Below are 18,730 nucleotides of genomic sequence, written 5' to 3'. Positions count from 1 at the left end.
TATACAAATACAGTCAAGATTCTACAGAACAGGTGCTGTGGAAGGAAAATGGAGGTCTTCAGAAGAGAAATGATGATGTAAAATTAGAAGCAGGCATTACACATAATAGCCAAGAAGTGGAAACAACCCGAATGTCAATCAATGGATGAAAAGACAAATATGGTACATCCATACAACAGCATATTATTCAGCCATTAAAAAGGAAATACTAAAGATGTTACAACATAGACAGATGAATTTTTAAAACATTATGTTAAGTGAAAAGAGTCAGCCACAAAAGGTCAAATATTGTATGATACCATTTATATGAAATGTATAAGAATAGGCAAATCCATAGAGACAGAATGTTAATCAATGGTTGCCAGAGTATACAGGGAGAGGGAAATCGGAAGTGACTGCTAATGTGTACAGAGTTTCTTATTAGGGTAAGAGAAACGTTCTGAAATTAAGTAGTGGCAACAGTTGTACACACTGTGAATGTACTAAAAACCACTGAGTTGCAAACTTTAAAATGGTAGATTTTATATTAGGTGAATTTAATCTTAATTTAAAATTTATTTTTAAAAAAGTACCCTGAATAAAAAAGAGCTCTAGAAGTGGACAGACTTAAAAGATTAGAGATCTAGATAAACCTGAAAAACAGAAGCAGGAGGAGTCCAAGATGAGAACTGAAAGACCAGAGACTCCCATCAGGAAGTAAGGTATCAAAGATTATTCCAGTTTCAGAGATTACAACTTTGAGCAACAAGGCATAGCATCTGGCCAGTGAAACAGGTACCAGAATTAAAATAAGGTCACTATCACAGGAGCTGGAGAGAAAATGAATGTGTCATATAGCTGAATCAAATACATACTGCAGTTATTTGGGAGAAGGACTGACTTGGAGATAGATAAATACTTTGCCAGCTGTCAAAAGTCCTTATTAGATGACAGTGAAGATAGCTGTAACTAAATCACATAACACAATCTACAAAGAGAGATTTTTACCTAACAGTAAAATGAGGGGATTTTTCCTGTTAAAGACAATCTGTCTTCAAGACAGACCGAAATTTGTTGAAGAGACATCACCAACATTAACGTTCATTTAGAACTTACCATGTGCCAAAGCACTTAACATGTATTAACACATCTTATTCACATAATAACCCTATGAGATAGATACTCTTATTTTCCCCATTTTGGAGACGAAGAAACTCAGACATAGGAAGGTTTAGGAACTTGCCCAAGGCCCATATGGCTTAGTGAGTGGTAGAGCCTGACTCATATATGGGCAGCGTTGTTCCAGGCTTTGTGTTCTTTCCTATTAGACTACGTTATAAACCAAATATTACCATAATATTATAATAATTTCAATGGAAGTATAATTTTAAAATGTAAGAAATGTAAAAATGCAAGAAATAATGTAACATCTGGGGGAAAAAAACCTAAGTTTGATAGTACTTGAGCTGTAATTTAAAGGTTATCTACTTAAAAAAGAGCAAGCCATTTCAATGAGAAGATTAAACAGATGTGGAAATTATACCTAGACGGCAACTATGATGCTCCGTGATGTTGCCAATGCCAGAATACCAGGCAGAATGGATAAATAATTGGACCTAGTCAAATAATGCCATTCATTCATGGAGCATTACTCATTAGAAAGAGTATAACTACCAATGGCATATATTTACAAGCAAAACAAATATAAGCTAAGTCAGCAAACTAGTTAAACCTGTCACTGCCATGATTTGCAATGATATTACAGGTACAACTTGCCCTGCACAAAGTTATGAAATCACTAAACTAGCCTGAGATAATCCTTCCCCTCCACTAACGCCACCACCTTCAATAACAACCAGTTCTTGCTCCTCACAGGCCTCTTCTCTAATTGTTGCTCTTGCTGCTGCTAAGTCGCTTCAGTCATGTCCGACTCTGTGAGACCCCATAGACGGAAGCCTACCAGGCTCCCCCATCCCTGGGATTCTCCAAGCAAGAACACTGGAGTGGGTTGCCATTTCCTTCTCCAATGCGTGAAAGTGAAAAGTGAAAGTGAAGTCGCTTAGTCATGTCCGACTCTTAGCGACCCCATGGACTGCAGCCCACCAGGCTCCTCCGTCCATGGGATTCTCTAGGCAAGAGTACTGGAGTGGGGTGCCATTGCCTTCTCCTCTCTAACTGTACTTCCTCATAATTCTAGAGTCAAAATGATCAATGATAGCTTAAGAATTTGGGTAAGGGACATTATATAAGGGATCAAGGTCTTAAAGTAGAGAAATATATTTTTAAGTGTCAAAGTTTTCATGATGTCCTTACTGGCCCAACTCCGTTGATGTTGTTTAGTTGCTCAGTTGTGTCTGATTCTTTTGCAACTCCACGAACTATAACCCACCAGGCTCCTCTGTCCATGGGATTTCCCAGGCAAAATACTGGAGTAGGTTGCCATTTCCTTCTCCAGGGGATCTTCCCAACCCAGGGGTTGAACCGGCATCTCCTGCTTGGCAGGAAGATTCTTTACCACTGAGCCACCTGGAAAGCCCTACTACAGACTCCAGAAAGGGTTTGGAGCTCTTAGTACTGAATAGCAATCCTTTGACAACTTGCTTTAGATTTGGGTTTTTTCGTTTAAGATTCTACCAGTCTCTCAACCCCAACCAAATGATATAAAGGGGTGAAAACAAAAGACAGCTGCTCATAAAAGCAAAATCATTAACAAAAATACTGTAAGAGGAGTCTGTTTAGATACTTTAAATTCTGAGGTCCCCCCTGACACACAGTGTTTTGTTTGATTTAGATGCAAATCTACCCAGAGAAAATGGATACCCTTATTGTACTACTCTGTGATTCTTTTTTAAAAAAAGAAAGAAAGAAAGAAACTTTATCCTTCTATATATTCTTTCATACATCTACCAGAAAATCAAAGCTACATCTTCTGCTATCTACCTTAAGAGTTTAAAAACTTTGTTTCATAGAGTCCTCAAAAATAAACGTAATACATCAGGGTAAAATAATAATAATGATGACAACAGTAACAATGATCCCATATACATAATTTTAAATAGAAAATAACATTTCTGAAAATAATATCTTTACCAAAAATTCTAACATTTGTTTTTAAAAACACTTGCCTGAAGTTTGCTAGGGTTCCTCAGAAAACTTTCAGGTAGCATGTGCCCCTCAACGTAGACCCAGGAGTACAGCAGTGCCCAAGAAGAGCACTGAACTAAAAATAAAACAGATGGAATTCTAACCCTGGCTCTGGCTTTTCTAGCTCTGTGATTTGAACCAACTCCTCTTTACTTTCGGGGCTTTGCTACTGTCATCTAGAAAATGGAAATAATCCACTTGCCCCACCTACCTCACAGGACTATTATAAAAATCCCAAACACACTATGTATCAAAGTGCTTTGAAAATTACAGAGTACTGCACAAAAATAACTTATTACTAAACATTTTCTGAAATTATTTTGTCTTACATATTTAACTAATAGCTACTGCTTTATATATTTTCTATACTATTTACATTATATATACATATTTCATGATTTCAAAACATTTGAAAATCTTCAGTCTAATTAATATATCTTACATCACTGATATTCAGAGTGCAGTCTATTCAACAGCATTGGTGTCACCTAAAATCTGGCTAGACAAACAGAATCTCAGATACCAAGACTTACTGAATCTGGATCTGTATTTTCACAAGAACCCCACATATTCCTATGCACAGTAACATTTGATAAGCACTGCTTTCCAAAACAATTCCATTTACAATAATAAGTAAATAAACAGAAAATTATCTTCAGAAACGGTATTTCAAATAAACACGTTTAGTCTCTAGAAATTTTAACAATCAACAATGGTTACTTAAAATCAGAAGCCATGTCTTATTCATTCTTATATTTCTGTTATACAACAGGTAACGTTTCTGAGATAGAGGCAAAAAAAAAAAAGATTACCAATAATTAACACAGAAGATAGGAATCAATGTATATTTACCCTTGCGTAGAGTATGACAATTTAATATTAACTATTAAATAAATACATATTCAGTATTTCTGGCATTAGCTTTAAAAATGGAATGAGTATTAAAATTTTTATATTTGAACATAGCCAAACCCAAATATACAACCAAGAATGGTTAGGTTATGTATGCTATCCATTAAGCAACAAAAAGTTATACTGCCATCTTTTTGATGGAGAAGGAAACAAACTTCCAACAGTATAAAAGATGTCTAGTCAGACAGGGTTCAAATTCTCACTCTGGCATTTAGATTAAATTTTCAACCAACTACTTAACATCTCTAGCCTCAACTTCTGTATGTGTAAAATCGGGAAAATATCAGCATTTACCTTCATGGATATAAAAGAAATCACAGAACCCATCTGGCACTGTAGGCACAAATCAGTATGCAAAACAGGAATTACTGTTTTAAAAAGTTGAAGTAAAATTTACCTTATCAAGTTTCAGTTCCAATTCTGCCACATCTCCTTCCACTTCTTCCAAGGCAGCCCTAGAAAAATTAAACAAAAGTAAGTTATTTTTGTTTAAATGTACACTTTACTCTTGAAAAGTAACTCCAAGTGAAAAAATAGGTATGAATGCTTAAACACTACACTTCATGTAAAGTATTAATTCCCTTAGAACACAGTATGAATATTTCATAATCATGTGCTTCAACAGATGATAAATTATTGTTTAAGGTAATGAGAGAACACAAGCTAATTTACTCAAAGTATTCATACTCTTCAAATTAATAACACCAGTTAGAACTATTTAGCATTAGGTTTTTTGAAACAAGCAAGAAATTTTAAAAGTTGAGCCTAACAAAACTTGTATTTCTATTTCATGTAATCAAACAGCAAAGCATTGTTGGCAACAAAAATAAAGGCTTTTACTTTTAGAAATAGTCCAGAAAGATATTTATTGCCCTTATTTAATACACCATTTTGTTTCCAATGTATTTTTAAAGAAATCAGCAGATTCTTTTCCCCTAGGAATGACAAAATTCTAACACTAACGTAGTACTTGATACACGCTGTAGGGCAACATTTCCAAAATTGGAAATTAAGGGATGAAGAAAAGCAGCAACTAAACCTTTTTAACGATAGCAAGATTTTATACTTAAGATTCTGTATACTTAAGAAGGTGACAGGATGAGATGGTTGGACGGCATCATCAACTCAACTGGACCTGAGTCTGAGCAAGCTCTGGGAGATCGGGAAGGACGGGGAAGCCTGGCGTGCTGCAGTCCATGGGGTCGCAAAGAGTCAGACACAAATGAGTGACTGAACAACAACAACAATACTGAAGAGTAAAAAACTGTTATTCAAATTAAAAAGTGCTATTCAGCTACTTTAAGCTATCAGTTTAATTTTCAGAAAACTACTCAATTAACTAGCAACTTCACAATATCTGTTTTTTCATTTACCAAAATTTGTTTCAAATGGGTAACAGTGGGGGAGTAGTGACCCAAAACCCCGTTATGAACGCTGGGCAACAATTCTCAGTGTTAAGAAGAGAAAAACAGCTAAGATATAAGCTCTACTTCTAAAAGTACCCACTTAACCTCTGTGTGGCCTCTTGAATGACCATTATCATCAGATTATGGTTCTACTTTTCTGCACACATGCTCAGTTGCTAGTGATCTCCAACTCTTTACAATCCCGTGGACTGTAGCCCACCAGGCCCCTCTGTCCAAAGGATTCCCCCATCAAGAATACTGGAGTGAGTTGCCACTCCCCTCTCCAGGGAATATTCCTGACCCAGGAATGGAACCCATGTCTCTTAACGTCTCCTGCACTGGCAGGCAAATTCTTCACTGCTGAGCCACCTGGGAAGTCCTTCTAATTCTCTATCTGGCAACATTTACTGAAAAAAAATTTAATTGCCAAAATAAGAAAATTATGTAACTATAAATTAGGAAAGAAACGCCAATTTTATAAAATGAAATATCCTAGCATACAGTTCAAGAAAACAAAAGGCGCTATACTTACACAGCACAGAAAGACAAATGCTTCTCTCAAACTAAAAAGTTCATCACTTTCTGCAGCAGTTTTTCAAATGACACATTGTTCCCTTAGCCTAGATAACATTTCCCCTTCACACTAACCATCATCTCTTCCGCTCAGTTCAGTCGCTCAGTCGTGTCCGACTCTTTGTGACCCCATGAACTGCAGTACGCCAGGCCTCCATGTCCATCACCAACTCCCAGAGTTCACTCAAACTTACGTCCGTCAAGTCAGTGATGCCATCCAGCCATCTCATCCTCTGTCGTCCCCTTCTCCTCCTGCCCCCAATCCCTCCCAGCATCAGAGTCTTTTCCAATGAGTCGACACTTCGCATGAAGTGGCCAAAGTACTGGAATTTCAGCTTTAGCATCATTCCTTCCAAAGAAATCCCAGGGCTGATCTCCTTCAGAATGGACTGGTTGGATCTCCTTGCAGTCCAAGGGACTCACAAGAGTTTTCTCCAACACCACAGTTCAAAAGCATCAATTCTTCGGCACTCAGCTTTCTTCACAGTCCAACTCTAACATCCATACACGACCACTGGAAAAACCATAGCCTTGACTAGACAGACCTTTGTTGGCAAAGTAATGTCTCTTCCTTTCAACATGCTATCTAGGTTGGTCATAATTTTCCTTCCAAGGAGTAAGCGTCTTTTAATTTCATGACTGCAATCACCATCTGCAGTGATTTTGGAGCCCCAAAAAATAAAGTCTGTCACTGTTTGCACTGTTTCCCCATCTATTTCCCATGAAGTGATGGGACCAGATGCCATGATCTTAGTGTTCTGAACGTTGAGCTTTAAGCCAACTTTTTCACTCTCCTCTTTCATCAAGAGGCTTTTTAGTTCTTCACTTTCTGCCATAAGGGTGGTGTCATCTGCATATCTGAGGTTACTGGTATTTCTCCCAGCAATCTTGATTCCACCTTGTGCTTCTTCCAGCCCAGCATTTCTCATGATGTATTCTGCACAGAAGTTAAATCAGCAGGGTGACAATATACAGCCTTGACATACTCCTTTTCCTATTTGGAACCAGTCTGTTATTCCATATCCAGTTCTAACTGTTGCTTCCTGACCTGCGTACAAGTTTCTCAAGAGGCAGGTCAGGTGGTCTGGTCTTCCCATCTCTTTCAGAATTTTCCACAGTTTCTTGTGATCCACACAGTCAAAGGCTTTGGCATGGTCAATAAAGCAGAAATAGATGTTTTTCTGAAACTCTCTTGCTTTTCCCATGATCCAGTGGATGTTGGCAATTTGATCTCTGGTTCCTACGCCTTTTCTAAAGCCAGCTTGAACATCTGGAAGTTCACGGTTCACATACTGCTGAAGACTGGCTTGGAGGATTTTGAGCATTACTTTACTAGTGTGTGAGATGAGTGCAATTGTGTGGTAGTTTGAGTATTCTTTGGCATTGCCTTTCTTTGGGACTGGAATGAAAACTGACCTTTTCCAGTTCTGTGGCCACTGCTGAGTTTTCAAAATTTGCTGGCATACTGAATGCAGCACTTTCACAGCATCATCTTTTAAGATTTGAAATAGCTCAACTGGAATTCCATCACCTCCACTAGCTTTGTTCGTAGTGATGCTTTCTAAGGCCCACTTGACTTCACATCTAGATGAGTGATCACACTATCATGATTATCCTGGTCGTGAAGATCTTTTTTGTACAGTTCTTCTGTGTATTCTTGCCACCTCTTCTTAATACCTTCTGCTTCTTTTAGGTCCGTATCATTTCTGTCCTTTATCGAGCCCATTGTTGCATGAAATGTTCCCCTGGTATCTCTAATTTTCTTGAAGAGATTTCTAGTCTTTCCCATTCTGTTGTTTTCCTCTATTTCTTTGCATTGATCACTGAGGAAGGCTTTCTTATCTCTCCTTGCTATTCTTTGGAACTCCGCATTCAGATGCTTATATCTTTCCTTTTCTCCTTTGCTTTTTGCCTCTCTTCTTTTCACAGCTATTTGAAAGGCCTCCCTAGACAGCCATTTTGCTTTTTTGCATTTTTTTCCCATGGGGATGGTCTTGATCCCTGTCTCTTATACAATGTCACGAACCTCCATCCATAGTTCATCAGGCACTCTATCAGATCTAGGCCCTTAAATCTATTTCCCACTTCCACTGTATAATCATAAAGGATTTGATTTAGGTCATACCTGAATTGTCTAGTGGTTTTCCCTACTTTCTTCAGTTTAAGTCTGAATTTGGCAATAAGCAGTTCATGATCTGAGCCACAGTCAGCTCCCGGTCTTGTTTTTGCTGACTCTATAGAGCTTCTCCATCTTTGGCTGCAAAGAATATAGTCAATCTGATGTTGGTGTTGACCATCTGGTGATGTCCATGTGTAGAGTCTTCTCTTGTGTTGCTGGAAGAGGTGTTTACTATGACCACTGCATTCTCTTAGCAAAACTCTACTAGCCTTTGCCCTGATTCATCTCTTCACCTGCCTCTATGTTACTCATCATTTAAACAATTCAGAAAATAAAGCATATTAGTTCAAGGATATCTATTTTTTGTAAACAGGTTGAAAACCTACATCCCCAGCAATAAGAAATAATATAAATAAATGGTGGGATCCCATCCCATCACAGAGGTATAAGGTTTTTAAATGAGATTGATCTGTATCTACTGACATGGAAACATGTACATTACAGAGTATCACAAGGGAGGAAAAGTAATTTACAAAATTATATATAGCGTGAGTCCAATTTCTTTGCAGGGAGGCCTATTGGTATATGCATAAGAAAAAAATCTGGAAGCATATTTACCAGTCTGCTAACTATAACTCTGAAGAATGGGGATCGGAGAGCAGAAAGTGAAAAAAGGGATTTACACTCTTTATGCTTACACCTCCAGACTGTTTTAGCATTCTCAATGATTTTAAATAGCATTTTAAAGTTGATAAGGGGGGGAAGTTCCGACATCCCCTTCCCAGGAGGTGTGTCCTCTTGGTGCCTCCGTCTACTTCTCTCACTAGTCTAAGCTCCCGGCAGCGGTACAGACATTCGAAATGTCTGCTGAATCAAAAAAGAAACTCCACAATTAATTACTGTCAGAACCTTTCTTCATTTACACTTTTTTTTTGGCCTCACCATATGGCTTGCAGGATCTTTAGTTCCCTAACCAAGGTATGAACCCAGGCCCCCAGCAGTGGAAGCATGAGGGCCTAACCACTGGACCACCAGGGTATTCTCTCTCCGTTTATACTTTTAACCTTCATTTATTTTAGCTTGATTCAATCTTCAACTTTAAGAAAATTACCTAAAATAATCAGCTTTAGATCTGATTTTATCATTGGTTTCTACTCAACATACAGTTTGACAGAAACTTCATGTACATTCCTCAATTTTATTTCATTGTAGAATTCTATGAATTTACTTGTGAAACACTTTTAAACACCCTTCTTTAAAGAGGTAAAAGTTATGTACAAAAATAAGAGAGAAAATGTGTTTTGCCTATCATTTCAAAATAAAGCCCTTTGCAATCACATATTCAAAGAATAAAAGGTTATCATGAAGGTTTCTTCAACATTTCACCTTCTCTAAGGAAAAAAATCTCTGTCCTTGGTTATCTAAGATGTGTTTGTGAAAACTTGTAGCAATAAGTAAATAGTCAGTATCTAAGGCAGCCTGATAAGTTGCTGTATATCCTTACTATAAAAAAGCAAAATATATGGAAAGAACATGATCTGGGTTCAAATTCTGTCCTACCACTCATATTTAAGGCTAAGGTATTTTATCTGTTTTTTTCATCTGTAAACTGAGGAAAGAAATACCTGTTTAAAATAAAGGTTAAGTAAAGGTTAAAGGAGGGATTGTCCATATCACCGGCCACAGTACATATGTCATCACAAAAAAACTCTATCCATAACAACTTCCTTTTCTGCCTTCCCTTCCCTGAATTCTGAGGTGAATTTTACCTTCTTATTACTTCTACTCATAATGCAAGTGAATCATTCTGGAACATATCTTTACTATACAAATGAATAAGTAAAACAATCTACACAACAATCCTTCAAATAGTGAAAGACAGACATTATTCCTTTTCAACTCTCTCAAATACTTATTGAGCATATGAAAGTGAAAGCGAAAGCCGCTCAGTCATGTCCAACTCTTTGGGACCCCATGGACTATATATACAGTCCTTGGAATTCTCCAGGCAAGAATACTGGAGTGGGTTGCCATTTCCTTCTCCAGGGGATCTTCCCAACCCAGGGATGGAACCCAGGTCTCCCGCATTGCAGGCAGATGCTTTAACCTCTGAGCCAACAGGGAAGCCCAAAAGAAAGTGAAAGTGAAGTCACTCAGTCGTGTCCGACTCTTTGTGATCCCGTGGACTGCAGCCCACCAGGATCCTCTGTCCATGGGATTCTCCAGGCAAGAATACTGGAGTGGGTTGCCATTTCCTTCTCCAGGGGATCTTCCCGACCCAGGAATCGAACCCAGGTCTCCCGCATTGGAGCCAGACACAGGCAGTCAGCAAATGACAGCCTATCAGACAATGTGGCCCTTAACCTAACATCACACAAACAGTAAGCTAAAAATTTTTGCTTTTTTAAACGGTTGAAAAAGACAAAAGAAAAATAATATTAATGACTTATGGAAATCATATTCCAGTGTCCATAAATAAAGTTTTATGCAAACACAGTCAAGCTCATCCACTGACATACTGCCTATGTAAGCTTTCACATCCTACTGGCAGAGTTGAATACCAGGAGAGAGAACATATGGTCTAAACAGCTTAGAATATTTACTACTACCTGACCCTTTATGGAAAGTTTACTGACTCCTCACTATAAATATCAAATGCAAGAACATGGACAAAAATGCTTTTTAATATATGAATGACATCAGTTCAATTCAGTTGCTCAGTTGTGTCCCACTCTTTGTGACCCCATGGACTACAGCACACCAGGCTTCCCTGTCCATCACCAACTCCCGGAGCTTGCTCAAACTCACGTCCATCACATCGGTGATGCCATCCAGCCATCTCTTCCTCTGTTGTCCCCTTCTCCTCCTGCCTTCAACCTTTCCCAGCATCAGGAACTTTCTTTCCAATGTTCCCATCAGATGACTAAAATACTGGAGCTTCAGCTTCAGCTCTTTCAACAAGTATTCAGGGTTGATATCTCTTAAGATTGACTTTGGTCTCCTTGTCAATCTTATCAAGCAAGGTTTGATCTTTGATCTCCTTGACAAACTTATGAAGCAAGATTTGATCTTTGATCTCCTTATCAATCTTATCAACCTTGTCAAGCAAGGTTTGAACTCCTTGCTGTCCAAGGGACTTTCAGGAGTCTTCTCCAGAACCACAGTTCAAAGGCATCGATTATTTCACACTCTGCCTTTTTTATAGTCCAGCTCTCACAACCATACATGACCACTGGGAAGACCACACCCTTGACTATACAGACCTTCATTGGCAGAGTAATGTCTCTGTTTTTCAACATACTGTCCAGGTTTGTCATAGCTCTCCTGACAAGAAGCAATCGTCTTCTGATTTCATGGTTGCAGTCACCATCCACAGTTATTTTAAAGCTCAAGAAGAGGAAATCTGTCACTGCTTCCACATTTTCCCCTTCTATTTGCCATGAAGTAATGTGGCGGGATGCCATGATCTTAGTTTTTTTAATATTTAGTTTTAAGCTGGCTCTTTCACTCTCCTCCTTTACCCTCATCAAGAGGCTCTTTAGTTCCTCTTTGCTTTCTGCCATTGGAGTGGTGCTATCCACATATCTGTGGTTCTTGATGTTTCTTCCACCCATCTTGATTCCAGCTTGTAACTCATCCAGCCCAGCATTTCTCATTTTGTGCACAGTGTATAGGTTAAGCAAACAGGGTGACAGCAGACAGCCCTGTCGTACTCCTTTCTTGCTTCTTGACCCACATACAGGTTTTTCAGGAGACAGATAAGATGATACGGTATTTCCATCTCTTGAGAGCTTTCCACAGTTTAATAATGATCCACATAGTCAAAGGCTTTAGCATAGTCAATGAAACAGAGGTAGATGTTTTTCTGGACTTCCCTTGCCTTCTCTATGATCCAGCGAACGTTAGCAATTTGATCTCTGGTTCCTCTGCCTTTTCTAAACCCAACAGGGACATCTGGAAGTTCTCAGTTCACATAATGCTGAAGCCCAGCATGCAAGATTTTCAATGACCTTACTAGCTTGGGAGATGAGTGCAATTATCTGATGGTTCGAACATTCTTTAGTACTACCCTTCTTGGGAACTGGAATGAGGATTGACCTTTTCCAGTCCTGTGGCCACTGCTGGGTCTTCCAGATTTGCTGACATACTGAATGCAACACTTTGGTGTCATCATCCTTTAGGGTTCTGAATTGCTCTGTACAGCAAAGTAATTCAGTTATATATATTCTGTTCTTTTCCCATTATGGTTTTAACAGGTTATAGGCTTCCCTGGTGGCTCAGACAGTAAAGAATCTGCCTGCAATGAAGGAGACCCAGGGTCAGTCCCTGCTCGGGAAGACCCCTTGGAGAATGGAATGGCTACCCACTCCAGTGGCTACCCCACTGAAGAATTACATGGAGAAAAGGAGGCTGGCAGGCTACAGTCCATAGGGTTGCAGAGTCAAGCACGATTGAGCAATTAACATACATACATATGCTATACAGTGGGATGCTGCTGTTTGAATCACTGTATTTTTAATAATAACGTCATTCTTTTATCTATTCATGTGTCACAGTTTTTTATGATCAACTCACAAAAGAGTAAACTAAAAATAAAAACATAAAACTAGAATGGGAAAAAATACAGCAGCAAGTATTAACGCTGAGACATATCTAGTCACATGGTGATCACTTTGGGCTGTGAATTAAATAAAGCTCTATGAAAAGCACAAAAATAGAACTCTCCCACCCAGATAATTGCATATCTCTGATGTAGAAATAACCTTTTTTTGTTTTTGTTTGTTTTTTATTGAAGTACAGCTGATTTACAATAAATTTTTTAAACCACTGTTTTTATGAGTTTATCCATAAAAATAACTAAATAGTATGTGTGACATGAGTATTGCATAGAAAATTGTTTGAAAGAAACAGGAAGAGTAATAAAAAAAAATTACCCATCCATTTGAGATCCTTTCAAAAAAAAACAAAAACACATTCACTTCAGCTTTGGCAGTATGCTTAATAGGGAATTTATAATCTAAGATTAGGTCACATGATGATGCAACCTAAAATGCAACTATGGAGTGTTCAAGATCACTTGTTAAGCACATAAATATCCTCAAAGCATTAAACATGGATTTGAGGCTCTGTCATAACTACCTCCTAAAGAATTATGAAAGAGATCAAATAAAAAACTGTAATGTATAGAATTTGAAACATTTATGTTCCTTGTTTTATATAATATATATATATGCCTTAAAAGCTGCATATAAATTGAATAACCATTTACTCAGAGGAGTTGCCTATATGCCTAGCATGACCTACCATTCCCAATCAATTCTCAGCTCAACAGCTTTGCTCACCGTGGGCAGTACTGGGCTATTCTTTGCAAAGACAGGACAACAGCAGGATGAGGGGATAGCTCACTGGCCCTAGGATAGCCCTATAGCTCAACAGATTAAAACTAGATTACCAAACTATCCACATAATGAGATGGCTCCCTCTGGGTTTCTGACCAGAGAACCCTTTTTAAAAGAAATTCTTCATTAGATTCTTTTGTAATGTGAATTGTTTTGTTCAATAAGTTGAGTCCTTTATAATTGAATCTCTGTAATATCGTTTTTTGTTAAGAGGCACTGGAATGGAGTTTTAAAAACTGTCTGGGTTTGAATCCATATTTTACTTCTTACTACCTACATGACACTGAGTAAGATCTTTGTGTACAAATTTCATCTATAAAACACAGATAATAACAATTATATTCCATAGAGATGTATGAGAATAAATTTTAAAATACATATAAAAACCTTAGCACAAATGTTAGCTATAATTATCTACTCTATTAAAGAAAATACACAGTCTCTTTTCATTTGCATTTTATGGGGCCAAAAGGGAAGAAAGTAGTAATAAGATTAAGCTATTACATATACCCAACAAGAATCTGAAGTGGTTTAAAAATGAGTACAAGTATCTCCCTCATGGTATAGTGGGTAAGAATCTGCCTGCCAAGTAGGGGACAAGAGTTCAATCCCTGGTCTGGGAAGATTCCACATGCCTCAGAGCAACTAAAGCCTGCGGGCCACAAAGACTGGCATCTGCAAGCCCTTGAACCTGCACACTGTAGCTACTGAGCCTGCGAGCCTCTAGCCTGTGCTCTGCAACAAGGGACATCACCGCAATGAGAAGCCCGTGCATCACAGCCAAGATCAGCCCCACCTCCACCGCAAGAGAAAGCCTACACGCAGCAACGAAGATCCAACGAATCCAAAAACTTGAAAAAAAAACAATAATTTAAAAAATGAGAAGGAGCCAAAAAAAAGTTACAACATACCTATGATTAGCAGGTAAAACAGCAAGTCCAAACTGCTTTAAGAGAAGACACTTCAATACTTTTTACTTCTTACAAAAATTACATAGCAAATAAACACTGGAGTCTTCTCCTAACTTCTTCATAACTTCAATCTAGGCCGCATGACTATATAGTAAAATTTACTTGAAAATCCGCTAGGTTTTCCAAGGTTATTAACATTGGTTCAATCTGACTCTTTTTGTTTTCATTGTTCAGTTGCTAAGTTTTGTCCGACTCTCTGAGACCCCATGTTCCGGAGCCCACCAGGCTTCTCTGTCCTTCACTATCTACCAGAGTTTGCTGAAATTCATGTCCACTGAGTTGATGACACCATCCAATCATCTCATCCTCTATCACCCCCTTCTCCTCCTGCTCAGTCTTTCCCAGCATCAGGGTCCTTGCCAATGAGTCAGCTTTTCACATTAGATGGCCAAAGTATTTGAGCTTCACCTTCGGCATCAGTCCTTCCTATCAACGGTTGACTTCCTTTAGGATTGATTCATTTGATCTCCTTGCCATCCAAGGGACTCTCAAGAGTTTTCTCCAGTACCACAATTTGAAAGCATCAGTTCTTCAGCTCTCAGTCTTCTTCTTTATGGTCCGACTATCACATCCATACATGATCACTGGAAAAAATCATAGCTTTGACTATATGGATTTTGGTGAAGTGATGTCTCCGCCTTTTAATACACTGTCTGAGCTTGTCATAACTTTCAACCCAAGGAGCAAGCATCTTCTAAGTTCATGGCTGCAGTCACTGTTCACAGTGATTCTGAAGCCCGAAAAAATAAAATCTGTCACAGTTTCCATTGTTTCCCCATCTAATTGCCATCAAGTGATGGGACCGGATGCCATGATCTTAGCTTTTTGAATGTTGGCTTTTAAGCCAGCATTTTCACTCTCCTCTTTCACTTCCATCAAGAAGCTCTGTAATTGCTCTTCATTTTCTGCCATACAGATGGTGTCATCTACATATCTGAGGTTATTAATATTTCTCCTGGCAATCCTGATTCCAGCCTGTGCTTCATCCAGCCCGGCACTTCGCATGATGTACTCTGCATATGTTAAATAAGCAAGGTGACAATATTCAGCCTTGATGTACACCTTTCCCAATTTTGAACGAGTCCATTGTTCCATATCCAGTTCTAACTTTTTCTTCTTGACTTGCATACAGGATTCTCAGGAGACAGGTAAGGTGGCATGGCAGTTCAATCTCTTGAAGGATTTTCCACAGTTTGCTATGATCCACACAGTCAAAGGCTTCAGCATAGTCGATGAAGCAGAAGTAGATATTTTTCTCAAATTCTCTTGTTTTTTCTATGATTCAATGGATGTTGGCAATTTGATCTCTGGCTCCTCTGCCTTTTCTAAATTCAGACTGTACATCTCGAAGTTCTCAGTTCACATACTGTTGAAACCTAGCTCAAAGGATTTCAAGCATTACCTTGCTAGCATGTGAAATGAGCACAACTGTACAGAAGTTTGAACCATTCTTTGGCATCATCCTTCTTTGGGACTGGAATGAAAACTGACTTTTTCCAGTGCTGTGGCCACTGCTGAGTTTTCCAAATTTGCTGGCATATTGAGTTCAGCACTTTCACAGCATCATCTTTCAGGATCTGGAGTAGTTCAGCTGGAATTCCATCACCTCCACTAGCTGTGTTCATAGTAATGCTTCCTAAGGCCCACCTGACTTCATACTCCAAAATGCCTGTCTTCACCCTTCTAGGTGAGTGACTGGCTACATCGTTCTGTTATCCGAGTCATTACCACCTGTTATGAACGGCTCTGTGTGTTCTTGACGCATCTTCTCAATCTCTTCTGCTTCTCTCAGGCCATTGCAAGTTCTGTCCCTTTCACTGTTTCCATCTTCGCGTGAAATGTTCCCTTGGTATTTTTTCTTGAAGAGATCTATAGTCTTTCTCATTCTATTATTTTCCTCTATTTCTTTGTACTGTTCACTTAAGAAGACTTTCTTATCTCTCCTTGCTATTCTTCGGAACACTGCATACAGTTGGGGATATAATGCCCTGTCTCGTTTGCCTTTCACATCTCTTATTTTCTCAGCTATTTGTAAGGCCTCCTCAGACAACCATTTTGCCTTCTTGCATTTCTTTTTCTTTGGGATGGTTTTGATCCCTGCTTCCTGTACAATGTTATGAACTTCCATCCACAGTTCTTCAGGCACTCTATCAAATCTAATCCCTTGAATCTATTTGTCACTTCCTCTGTATAATCATAAGGGATTTGATTTAGGTTATACCTGAATGGCCTTGTGGTTTTCTCTGCTAGCCTACAAAGAGGGGAGAACCAAGAACTGCAATCAGTATCAGGGGGATTGAATATATATTACACTATATAGATATATAACATAATAATAATAATAAAGCCCTGAATGTATATTTATTACACAGTAATTGTAAGCCACTATCACATAATAGTATGTGATAAACCATAAAGCAAAAGAATAGGAAAAAGAACAAACATAACTGAGTCATTCTGTTTTACAGTAGAAATTAAACACAACATTTTAAATTAACTATACTTCAATAAAATTAAATAATAAGCCACCTTTTAAAGAAAAGTCTCTGTCTGTATTTTTTACAAAGTCTCAATGAAATTAAAAGGACATTCTCCAAATTTTGTTATACTAGAAATGTTAACTGCTCCTATCCGCTCAGAGTGGTCAACTAAGCAAACCTGGCAAGTTTCCTGAGAAAGCCAGTCCTGTAATGGAAAAAAGAATAATGGAGAAACAAACTAGAAATGGAAACCACAATTTTAGTCTTTCCACCAACTAACATGAGTCTCTAGAAAGACACTGATTCTCTCCAGGCCTCAACTCTCTCATGCACTAAAAGTGAAGAAAGGACTGACTCACCTTTAATAACACTTCTACATTTTAACATTTTTTTTTTATTCTGGAATAAGCTTTCAAAAGAAAGCAAGAACCTGGATTTGATTATCTTCTCCCAAGCAGGATTTCCTCCAGACCCTCACTAGCACTTTCAATAGAGTTACACAACAAAAGAAAAAAACATGCAAGCCATGAAAACCCTCCAGAATTCACTCATTCCTTTCAAACACCTCCTCTATATACTACTTAAAAACACAATGAATACAAATGAAAACAATGGTTTGTTTGGTTTTTTTAAGGGTTTTATTCAGCTCCACATCTCAGGGGAAAAAATTGTATCTTCTGTTCACACACGTATCTTTCTGAGAGAGCTCCATTATATTTCATTTTTAAAGAATGAGACACTATTCTGCCATTTCTTAGAGGAAAAAAAAAAAGAACTTTTTTTAAAAGATAGTTAAAAGAACATATACCTCCTCTCCTCTCAGGTTCTTCCTAGTTAATACACAGTATCCAAAGTAAAATCATTGAGCCCAAAGAAGAATGTAATTGAAAAGGTTACAGCCAAGATCCAGATCCAGATGTAAGCACTAGGTCCAAGTGAATGAACACCACAGTCTCAAGTCACTACTCAGGTTTCAGTAACCCTATCAGGCAAAGCTCATTATTAAAAAAACAGAGCGGGGGTGCGAGCGTGGGGGCATGGATGACACTCTTAAAATATTATCCAGATCAACCTATACAAAGAATAAGAAGTACAGGATCTTCTGTCCCAAGGATTCCAGATTCCCTCCTTAACAGGGGTACAACTTCAATAATCACTTCCAGAATCTGCTCTGCATAGCAGATAGGAACCATACACAAAGTTATATTTGTATCATGCAGTGGCAAATATTCACTATTACAGGAAACTTGTCAAAGGAAATACTAGTAATGTTTTATCTGGAAATTATTTTTTCCTCACACACATTAAAAATAAATAAATAAACAGACAGCCACATTTCCATTTCACCCCCCAATTTCTTGTCCAGGGAGTTAGCAATATCCAAGCAGGTGCACATCCTACTCCTAACTACAGTAAGAGTTAACTTCATTCTGCTGCTGCTGCTGCTGCCAAGTTGCTTCAGTCGTGTCTGACTCTGTGCGACCCCATAGACGGCAGCCCACCAGGCTCCCCCGTCCCTGGGATTCTCCAGGCAAGAATACTGGAGTGGGTTGCCATTTCCTTCTCCAATGCATGAAAGTGAAAACTGAAAGTGAAGTCGCTCAGTTGCATCCAACTCTTAGCGACGCCATGGACTGCACAGCCCACCAGGCTCCTCCGTCCATACTGTGTCATAAAAAAGGGAGTGTGGAAGAAGGGATGGCCCATCTATTATGCAGGGATCAATAAGTGGTACAGGACTAGATAA

The 18,730-nt window shown here is 38.5% G+C and overlaps 1 protein-coding gene across 2 annotated transcripts in view; it reads right to left on the bottom strand.

Moving 5' to 3' along the window:
* Positions 1 to 18,730, bottom strand: part of ACAP2 (ArfGAP with coiled-coil, ankyrin repeat and PH domains 2) — a 172,306-nt gene that overhangs the window by 104,364 nt on the left and 49,212 nt on the right. For both annotated transcript variants that reach the window (XM_069557232.1, XM_069557242.1), the window contains exon 2: positions 4,433 to 4,490. In XM_069557232.1, the coding sequence (XP_069413333.1) occupies positions 4,433 to 4,490 (58 nt within the window). The remainder of the gene's footprint in view (positions 1 to 4,432; positions 4,491 to 18,730) is intronic.

The sequence above is a fragment of the Ovis canadensis genome, chromosome 1, assembly GCF_042477335.2.
Source record: "Ovis canadensis isolate MfBH-ARS-UI-01 breed Bighorn chromosome 1, ARS-UI_OviCan_v2, whole genome shotgun sequence".
Taxonomy (NCBI): Eukaryota; Metazoa; Chordata; class Mammalia; order Artiodactyla; family Bovidae; genus Ovis; species Ovis canadensis.
This window is presented reverse-complemented; position numbering and strand designations above follow the sequence as displayed.